The 10,933-nt window shown below is 42.9% G+C and overlaps 1 protein-coding gene across 2 annotated transcripts in view; it reads left to right on the top strand.

Annotated features, from left to right (window-relative positions):
• SORCS2 (sortilin related VPS10 domain containing receptor 2) overlaps positions 1-8,405 on the top strand; it is a 1,283,650-nt gene extending 1,275,245 nt beyond the window's left edge. For both annotated transcript variants that reach the window (XM_077477839.1, XM_077477840.1), the window contains one exon: positions 6,050-8,405. In XM_077477839.1, the coding sequence (XP_077333965.1) occupies positions 6,050-6,073 (24 nt within the window). In that variant the 3' untranslated portion in view covers positions 6,074-8,405. The remainder of the gene's footprint in view (positions 1-6,049) is intronic.
• The last annotated feature ends 2,528 nt before the right edge of the window (positions 8,406-10,933 follow it).

The following is a 10,933-nucleotide window of genomic DNA, read 5'->3' on the forward strand; positions in this document are numbered from 1 at the left end:
ACTGTGTGTGTAGAGTGTTGGTGCAACTCACCGATCCGCTCTCCTCCGTGTCGGAACGAAAAATACCGACACGGAGGAGAGAATACATCACTTCCTCTCCTGTGTTTACATTACAGGAGAGGAAGTGATGTCACGGGGGATTCCTATTCGTCGGGAGCGATCGCGAGGGGGTGGCCATGAACGAATGGCCGTCCCCTCGTCCGGGATCGCTCCCGCACGAATACCGACCGCCGCAGGCACCGGGCGGGGGCCCGATCGGGCCCCCGACCCGCGGGAGGCAAGGGACGTACATGTACGCCAATATGCCTGCCCGTGCCATGCTATCGACGTACATCGTCGTGCGGCGGTCGGCAACTGGTTAAATCACACAAATAGGAAACATAAGGGAAATACAAAGACACTGAATTTCAAAAGAGTCAACTTCCCTAAACTACGAACCTGACTAGAAGGCATAAATTGGGATAAAATGTTAGGAACAAAGAATGCGGAGGAGAGATGTGTTTGCTTTAAGAGCATATTAAATAAGGGCATTAGCCAATGCTTCCCATTGGTTAATAAATTTAACCACTTAAGGACCAGGCCTCTTTTTCAGATTTGGTGTTTACATGTTTAAAACAGTTTTTTTTGCTAGAACCCCCAAACATTTTATATTATTTTTTTTCTAACACCCTAGAGAATAAAATGGCGGTCATTGACACCACCACTTTTTTTCACACCGAATTTGCGCAGCGGTCTTACAAGCGCACTTTTTTTGGGAAAAAATTCACTTTTTTTGGATAAAAAAATAAGACAGCAGTAAAATTAGCCCAATTTTTTTTTATATTGTGAAAGATAATGGTACGCCGAGTAAATTGATACCCAACATGTCACGCTTCAAAATTGCACCCGCTCGTGGAATGGCGTCAAACTTTTAGCCTCAAAAATCTCCATAAGCGACATTTAAAAAATTCTCCAGGTTGCATTTTTTGCATTACAGCGGAGGTGTAGGGCTAGACTTATTGCTCTCGCTCTACCGATCGCGGCGATACCTCACATGTGTGGTTTGACCACCGTTTTCATATGCGGGCGCTACTCACGTATGTGCTCGCTTCTGTGCGCAAGCTCGTCGTGACGGGGTGTTTTTAAAAACCTTTTTTATTATTATTATTTATTTTAATTGATTTTATTTATTTTTAGACTGTTTTAAAAAAAATAGTAATAGAAAAAAGCATGACAGGTCCTCTTAAATATGAGATCTGGGGTCAAAAAGTCCTCAGATCTCATATTTGGACTAAAATGCAACAAAAAAAGAAAAAATGACATTTAAAAAAAATATACCTTTAAGAAGTATGGGCGGAAGTGACGTGTTGACGTCGCTTCCGCCCGCCTATGGCATAGAGACGAGTGGGGGCCATCTTATCCTCACTCGTCTCCATACCCAGCTAGCGAAAGGACCCGATCGCCTCCGCCGCTACCGACAGCTCCGGTAAGCGGAGGAAGGTGCGGGAAGGTGCGGGAGGGCGGCGGGAGGGGGGGTGGCACCTCTCCCGCCGCCGATAGCGGTGATCTCGTGGCGAATCAGCTGCGGAGACCATCGTTATCGTACAGACGACCGGCGCCTGAAGAGATGGATATCTCGGTTGTGGCAGCAGCTGCTGCCGTTACCGAGATATCCCTCTTCAAAAATAGGACGTACATCGTCGTGCGCTGGTCGGTAAGTGGTTAAAAGAGCGAACAAAAGTCCTGGATGGCTTAACTCCAATGTAAAAATGCATATAAAAGCAAAGGAGAAGGCCTTCAAAAAATACAACGTTGAGAGATCATCATCTGCATTCAGACTTTATAAAGAATGCAACAAGAAATGTAAGGGTGCAATAAGGACGGCTAAGACAGAACATGAAAGACACATAGCGGAGGATAGCAAAAAAAATCCCAAGAAATTCTTTAAGTATGTAAAAAGTAAAAAAGGGATGACAGACCATATTGGCCCCATGGGAATGAGGAAGGACATCTGGTTACAAAGGATGGGGGGATGACGAAGGTATTGAATTTATTCTTCTCCTCAGTCTTCACGAGGGAATCAGAAGGCTTCAGTAACCAAAATTGCAGTGTTTAACCTCGTAACACATCACAGGAAGCACCTCCATGGTTAACAGACTACAGAATTAAAATTAGAGTTAGGAAACTTAATATTAATAAATCACCGGGACCAGATGGCTTGCACCCAAGGGTACTTGGGGAACTCAGTCAAGTAAATGCCAGACCATTGTTACTAATTTTTACTGACAGTCTACTGACTGGAATGGTACCAGCTGATTGGAGAAAAGCCAATGTAGCACCAATATTTAAAAAGGGCCCTAAATACATCCCTGTGAATTACAGATCAGTTAGCCTAACATCAGTAATATGTAAACTCTTGGAGGGGATGATAAGGGACTATATACAAGGCTTTAGTAATGAGAATGGTATCATTAGCAGTAATCAGCATGGATTTATGAAGAATCGTTCTTGCCAAACCAATCTACTAACCTTCTATGAGGAGGTAAGTTGCCAGCTAGATAAAGGAAGGCCTGTAGACGTGGTGTATCTGGATTTTGCAAAAGCATTTGACACAGTTCCCAGTAAAGGTCCGCTGGTATGGGCCATAGGGTGAGTACATGGATTGAAAACTGGCTACAAGGGCGAGTTCAGAGGGTGGTGATAAATGGAGAGTACTCAGAATGGTCAGGAGTGGGTAGTGGGGTCCCCTAGGGTCCTGTCCTGGGACCAATCGTATTTAGTTTGTTCATAAACAACCTGGAGGGTGGGGTAAACAGTTCAATTTCTGTATTTGCAGACGATACTAAGCTAAGCAGGGCAATAACTTCTCCACAGGATGCGGAAGCCCTGCTAAAAGATCTGAATAAATTAATTGGGTGGGCAACTACATGGCAAATGAGGTTCAATATAAAAAAATATAAAATAATGCATTTGGGTGGCAAAAATTATGAATGCAATCTATACACTGGGGGGCTAACCTCTGGAGGAATCTAGGATGGAAAAGAACCTGGGTGTCCTAGTAGATGATAGGCTCGCAATGGCATCCAATGCCAAGCTGCTGCTAACAAAGCAAACAGAATATTGGCATCCATTAAAAAGGGGATCAACTCCAGAGATAAAACGATAATTCTCCTGCTGTACAAGACTCTGGTCCAGCCACACCTAGACTAGAGTATGCTCTCCAGTTCTGGGTACCAGTCGTCAGGAAGTATGTACTGGAAATGGAATGAGTACAAAGAAGGGTAACAAAGCTAATGTAGCACTGACCCCCGAAGGAGCTGCTGGTTTTATTGGGCTTACCGTTACCTTCTTGACTGTTTCTCTGTTTAGGGTTTCCCGTGGTAAATGGCCCAAAGAAATGTGGAAACTGACACTGGATCTTCTTTTTGCTCATTTATTTGAAGTATAAACAGAGTATCTCAGTTTAGGGTAGAGGGTTAGGATTAAGTTCAGGTACTTTGGACTGCAAAAAAATATGATAAGTCTTGTATAGAAGAAATCCAGAGAATAACTGTTTCACAGCTGGATTTCACAACCCCCGGATAGACCTCTCACTAGGCCTAGCAGCCAGCGGGGTGTTAAGCAAAGTCTCTGCCACAGACTTGAATGTAGAAAACTTGAGAAAAGTCTCTAGCACAGACTTGAGCGTTACTGAGGGACACAGACAAATTTAAAGAGCTATCATACGGTACCAGTATCTATCAGCTGGTCCGGCGACACCATATGAGTGTAGATCCATGCAGTGTCCTTCAACTGAGCCTCCAGGCTCCTTCAGAGAAGCCAGCCTTGCGCACGGCTTTCTCCTGAAGAGTCCTCCCCTGGGTGCTTCTCCAGCTGCTGGGCCTCTCCTTTAGGCGAGACGGCACCGGACCACTTTTGAATCAACAGGACCCCGATATCCATTCGGGCCTGTCCCTGCAGTTGCTTTGCCTCGGGCCAGCCAGCCCAGAGACTTGGAAATGCATGATTGCGCACCCCCAGGCCAGGAGGGCCAGGGGGCTGGTCAGGAGGACCAGAACTAAACAGACAGAACACCTCTCTGGATCGGAACCCAGAGACAATGTGATGTCAGTACCTTAAATACTACCTCCCAGAATGCACAACAGGAGAACACTCCCAATGGGCTGGTTCAGAGAGAAAACATGGCATTCAATACACCCAGCTGGACTGCGTTCTCACACTTGCCGGCGGTGACAGCGACACCTGCGGTCAAGGAGAACCCAGTGCACCCCAGCTGGACTGGCACTGAAACCACAAATTCAGCAAAATTAGCCCCAAAACCCAACTGTGGTTTCAGGAGAATTAATTTTGAAAACATATAGCGCATGCTCGTCAGGAGCCAGCGCTACACTAATAAAGGGTCTGGAGGACATTAGTTATGAAGAAAGGTTGCGAGCACTGAACTTATTCTCTCTGGAGAGAATAGACGATTGAGAGGGGATATGATTTAAATGTATAAATACCATACTGGTGACCCCACAATAGGGATAAAACTTTTTCGCGGAAGGGAGTTTAACCAGACATGTGGCCACTCACTAAAATTTGAAGAAAAGAGGTCTAACCTTAAACTACGTAGAGGGTTCTTTACTGTAAGAGCGGTAAGGATGTGGAATTTCCTTCCACGGAAGGGAGTTAAACCAGACATGTGGCCACTCACTAAAATTAGAAGAAAAGAGGTTTAACCTTAAACTACGTAGAGGGTTCTTTACTGTAAGGCCGCGTACACACGCGGGGACTGTTCGCTGAAACTGTCCGCTGAAACCAAGGTTCAGCGGACAGTCCGCTCGTGTGTGGGCTTTCAGCGGACAGTTTCAGCGAACAGTCCGCTGAACAAGGTTTTTCGGAAATTCCGAAAAACTGTCCGCTGAAACCTTGTTTCAGCGGACAGTCCCCGCGTGTGTAGGCTTGTTCGTCAAACAAAGTTGCGCGCATGCTCAGAAAGGATTTTCACGCCGAAAGTTATAATGCAGTGTTATAGGACGTCGTATTTTTCGTCCCGTCGTACGTGCCGTTCACGTCATCGCGCACGGTTTCAGCAAACTGTTCGTCCGTCGTGTGTGGCCATGTCCGTCCATGCTAATTTTGAGCGGACTGTTTGCCGAAACTGTTTGACGGACAAAGTTGGGCGAACAGTCCCCGCGTGTGTACGCGGCCTAAGAGTGACAAGGATGTGGAATTCCCTTCCACAGGCAGTGGTCTCAGCGGGGGGCATTGATAGTTTCAAGAAACTATTCGATAAGCACCTAAACGACCGCAATATACAGGGATATACAATGTAATACTGACATATATCACACACATAGGTTGGGCTTGATGGACTTGTATCTTTTTGCAACTTCACTTACTATGTTAAGGACATGGTGGCTGGCTTCCCGGCCCACTCCCTAACAACCAGCTATACAGTTTGTTATGATTCCCCAACTCCTGTAATATCGTTTGTCACATGGGGTTTCAAGGAAGTCCAATAAACACAGACTCAGAACGAGCGCCTATGCTGTCATCCTGGCAGAGGTACTCTTCACATCTCAGCATTGCAGGGTATATGCAATGGATTGCGCATGTGCTAGTGATGTTACCAGGAAAAAAAGGATTGGGATAACAGCAGCAAGCAGTATGTATAATTTTCTTGTAAAGGAGTACAAGGTACAAAGTTGACTTTATTTCAACTTTAAGACAGAGTATCTACACTGAGCCACTGGCAGCTCCCTCTAGACTAGGAGCTATTTTACACATTTCTATATTTACTACAGGTAAATTGAAGAGCAAAGTTGTAAAGGAAAACACTGAACTAACATCAGAAAATACTTTCTCATGTTATCCAGAATATTAAAATCCATATAAATGATCAGACAACTACCAAAGACTGAAATATTAGTATTTGGGGGAAAGGGACTATTCTCTTCCTTCTAAATGCATCTCTTCAAATAAGAGTTTACCTTTTTTACCACTCCAAAAAAATGACTGTCACAAAATAGAGTGAGAATGATGTGGTTGATAGACGTAATAATTTCTGTCTCTTCTTTATTCACAGGTAATCACTCAGGAGTGGTTTTAAGTATCAACTCTAGAGAAATGCACAATTATCTTGTTAGCTGATGTTTACAGAAGGAGACAAACATTGTACAGACTCTTCTCTAAATTGTAATATTGTTCCCTGGTGAACGGCCAGCTTGGGAATACTCGGACTGTAACAGCAATCGGAGAAGTTTGTTTCTAACCTGTCCTGAAGATACGTATTGTCCGCTACTACAGGAGAGCGATCCAACCGCTGATGTGTATTAAAGACTCGTTTTCATACAAGCAGCAGTTGTTACATCTCATATTCAAGTAGTAGCCAATTTGTAACCCAAGACACAACTTTTGTGTTCTATTCATATTATGTGTACACTTTATTACATTTTCATTTTATCTAGAGATATTTTTTCCAAAATTCAAGTTTACTTTAGAATAATGGAATTTCCATCGTTTGACTGGAAGGCAGTTGGAAGGAATGTGCCCTGGAAAAGAGAAGAAGATCCGGAAACTTGTATTTAGTGCATATGGCCCATTTGTGAGCTTAGCCATTGGACAGGAATCATGATCATTAATCAACAGATTGGCTGACCACCTTTATACACCCCAGACTGATTCCAGTCATTAAGTTGCTGGGCTTGCTAAAAGTATTTTACTTAAAACAGAACTTTACCTGTAAACAACATAAAAAATAATGTTCTTTAGCTAGGAACATACATTCCACATTAACAATTATGCTACCAAAATGAGTGTGTGCTGTAAATTGCCTCCAGCATCGCTCCTGTTTCTTTTTGCCAGAAGCTGCCATTTTGCTGAAGCCAAGAGCCCCTGAACAGCAGTAAATCATAAAGTGGAATTAAATCCATCGATTTAATGGTTTTAAAAAACACATACATTCCTGGAATGCTGGAATTGTTAACTTCACATTTGCTTGTGCACTCAACCAAACCATCAAATGTCTGGCGTCATAACTGATCACTTGTGCAACGCCATGGCCGTTTGCAGATCAAACAGCAGCAGCTTCCTTGGCTGAAAAGGATAGGAGTGTTTAATTCTGATTTAAGGCTGTCAACAGATTGGCCTCTTTAAACTCAACAGTGCCTAAAAATAGAGAGCAACTGAGCATGTGCAGAGGAGGGTGAGACAGTGTATTACTGGATTTTAAACAGTATAGACACTTTTTTTTAAATGTTTACATAGCTATACCTACAAAAGGGGCCAGAAGTCATCTAGTAGGACTTCATTTTCTGACTAAAGTTCCACTTTAACAGCAGCAGGTAATGAAATGATTGATCAATGGTGGAGCTTAATGTTTCCAGACTTTACTTTTACATTAAGTAATGATATTGGTTTATATGTTTTGCTTTTAACTTTTTCAGTTAACTGTTTGTCCTAATTATTGGCATCAAAGCTAGGAAATCAATCCAATGTTTTTGTTTTTCAAACAAGAATGCTTCATATACAAGCTACTTACAGGAAAACAATGCAAGACATACAGAGTGCTACAAATAAATCCAAAACTGGTTTAGAGGCAGTCACGCGTCTTGCAGAGGAGAGAGATCAAAAACAGCAGTGTTTTTATTGTCAATGTTTCGATGAAGCTCAGTGCTACACATATGCATACATGTACATGCTATCAAGTCTGTATGCAAATGGATACACTAAAAGTAATTTAGCTTCTGTTATAGCTGGTCCACAATTTCCTTATTTAACAGGATTTCCCTTCACCATGGGACAACACTAAAGTTGCACTACAAAAGAGATGGACTGCCAAGGTTAAAAAAACATTTTCCTCATTAAACTTTTTAATAAGGTAATTGTAGGGCAGATATAACAGAAGCTACATCACTGTTAATGTATCTCTATTGTATCCAGATAGTATTTCCATGCATATGTATGCATATTTATTCCGTATACCGTTTACTGTTTTCCTGGAACTGTAGTTTGTATAAGCAACATTCTTGTTTATTAAAAGCACATTAATGTACTACTGGGTTAGTTTCCTTGCTTTAATGCGAAGAATTAGGAAAACTGACAAAAAAAAGATACAAAGCATTATATTAAAATTAAATTCTGGCCAAACATTGAAAACACCAATTGTCCAGTGATTTTGATTAGTTTTGGATAGTGAGGTAGTTTAAAAACCTGTGAGATAAAATCCTGATGGGGCTTTAACTTTGCCTCACTCTGGTTGGTGTTTGTGGGTTGTGATAATTATGAACAGCCTCCTTTACACTTATGCATTGTGGTATTAAGAAGTACATTGTATTCACACGTATGCATTGTGGTATTGCACAAGTACAGTAAGTGCCAACATACCTGCACTGTCGCACACATAAATTGTGGTGCATCCCAATAAAAAATGGTACTGGTCAGTTTTGTATCCATTTCTGTGTGTTAACAGCCCATACAAAATGAATAGGCTACATTGATCTGCAACTGTGACTTATAATTGGGGCCACATAAAGTTTCTAATATTCTTAGCGTGCGATCATCCCAAAATGACATCAAAAGAAGGAAATGTAGAAAAGGGGACTTTAAATATAGCACTCAAAATGATATATACATGTCTTGAAGAGGAAAATAAATGTAAAACGACTACGTTTTATTAAAACATAAGAAATAAGAATAATATACATCAAATTGATCTGATTGCTATACACACCACACACTTTCATAAGTGTGAATAGCATGAGAATGGCCACCTGAATTATAGATACTAAGACATATTGGGGGTTATTTACTAAAGGAAAATCCACTTTGCACTGAAAGTGCACTTGAAAGTAAAGTCACTGTAGATCCGAGGGGAACATGCAAGGCAAATAAAAAACAGCATTTTAGCTTGCACATGACTGGATGATAAAATCAGCAGAGCTTCCCCCTTATTTCAGATCTATCCCTTAGATTTAGAGCGACTGCACTTCCAAGTACACTTTCAGTGCAAAGTGGATTTGCCTTTCATAAATAACCCCCATTACAATCACAGGTCAATGCTTTTTTGCGAATTTCCTCTGCTTCTTCAGGACCACTGTGAGAGGTGATTGTAGTTATACAATACGTTCTGGTCTTCACACTTTTAAATAACATATATTCAAATTACGATTTTCCAAAATAAACCCTAAAAAAAGGGCATTAAAGTGACCTCCAAAAAGGTACTGATTTCAAATAGAATGACACTTCCCATTTGACCATGGATCTTAAACACTGGATCACTAAGTATCAAAGATGGAGTGGCCACCCGTTGGCCCTTCTATAAAGGCTGCCAGATGAAAATGCATTTCCATCTGCTATGTTCTAAGTACCCCTTTATACAATTTCTTCTAAAGATCTGCAACTGCATGTAAAAGGGACCTACAAATCTTGATTGGGGCAGCTCTGTAATCCTTGAAAACATGAAATTGGAGTAAGATCAAAACATATTTAACTGTATAGTCTCTGTCAGTTAGGCCTCATGCACACGAGACGCAGTTAAACGCGCGTTCAGATGCAGTTGGACAGTTTTTTCAACTGCACCTGAACTCATTCAATGTTATCCTATGTGTCCATGCACACAGTCTCGTTTTTTTGCGTTTATATGCAGTTGCGTTTAATCACGTTTTTCCAGAAGCAAAAAAATGCGTTCAGAGACAAAAATTTCTGCGTTTCAGACGCAAAACGGGGCTAAACGCGGCTAAACGCGGCTGAACGCGGCAACCGCGTTTAGCCGCGTTTGCGTTTATATGCGTTTTTAAAGGTGACCTTTTTTTTTACATTAAAAATCTCAAAAATGATTGCAAATGATGAAAAACCATTAGAAAAATATTTTAAACAATTGCAATTGCAAGTGGACAATCCACAACTTGTGGCAAGTGACGTGGCAAGTGGACAATCCACAACTTGTGGCAAGTGACATGGCAGGTGGCAAGTGATGTGGCAAGTGGACAATCCACAACTTGTGGCAAGTGACGTGGCAGGTGAAGTGGCAAGTGACGTGGAAAGTGGACAATAGACAACTTGTGGCAGGTGACGTGGCAAGTGACCTGGCAGGTGACGCGGCAAGTGACTTGGCAGGTGACGTGGCAAGTGGAAAATCAACAACTTGTGGCAGGTGACTGGCATGTGACGTGGCAAGTGGACAATCCATAACTTGTGGCAGGTGACGTGGCAAGTGACGTGGCAAGTGGACAATCCACTTGTGGCAGGTGACGTGGCAGGGGACGTGGCAAGGGACGTGGCAAGTGGACGATCCACAACTTGTGGCAGGTGATGTGGCTGGTGACGTGGCAAGTGGACAATCCACATCTTGTGTCAGGTGACGTGGCAGGTGACGTGGAAAGTGGTGTGGCAAGTGGACAATCCACAACTTGTGGCAGGTGATGTGGCTGGTGACGTGGTAAGTGGACAATCCACAACTTGTGGCAGATGGCATGGCAGGTGACGTGGAAAGTGGACAATCCACATCTTGTGGCAAGTGACGTGGCAAGTGGACAATCCACAACTTGTGGCAGGTTATGTGGCAAGTGATGTGGCAGGTGATGTGACAAGTGGACAATCCACATCTTGTGGCAAGTGACGTGGCAGGTGATGTGGCAAGTGGACAATCCACAACTTGTGGCAGGTGACGTGGCAGGTGATGTGGCAAGTGACGTGGCAGCTGACGTGGCAAGTGGACAATCCAAAACTTGTGGCAGGTGACGTGGCAAGTGACGTGGCAGGTGACGTGGCAAGTGATGTGGCAAGTGGACAATCCACAGCTTGTGGCAAGTGACGTGGCAAGTGGACAATCCACAACTTGTGGCAGGTGATGTGGCAGGTGACGTGGCAAGTGAACAATCCACAACTTGTGGCAGGTGACGTGGCAAGTGACGTGACAGGTGAAGTGGCAAGTGACGCGGCAAGTAGACAATCCACAACTTGTGGCAGG

This window comes from Lithobates pipiens, unplaced genomic scaffold (genome assembly GCF_037356315.1).
Source record: "Lithobates pipiens isolate NorthernLeopardFrog02 unplaced genomic scaffold, aLitPip1_a1.2 Scaffold_13, whole genome shotgun sequence".
Taxonomy (NCBI): domain Eukaryota; kingdom Metazoa; phylum Chordata; class Amphibia; order Anura; family Ranidae; genus Lithobates; species Lithobates pipiens.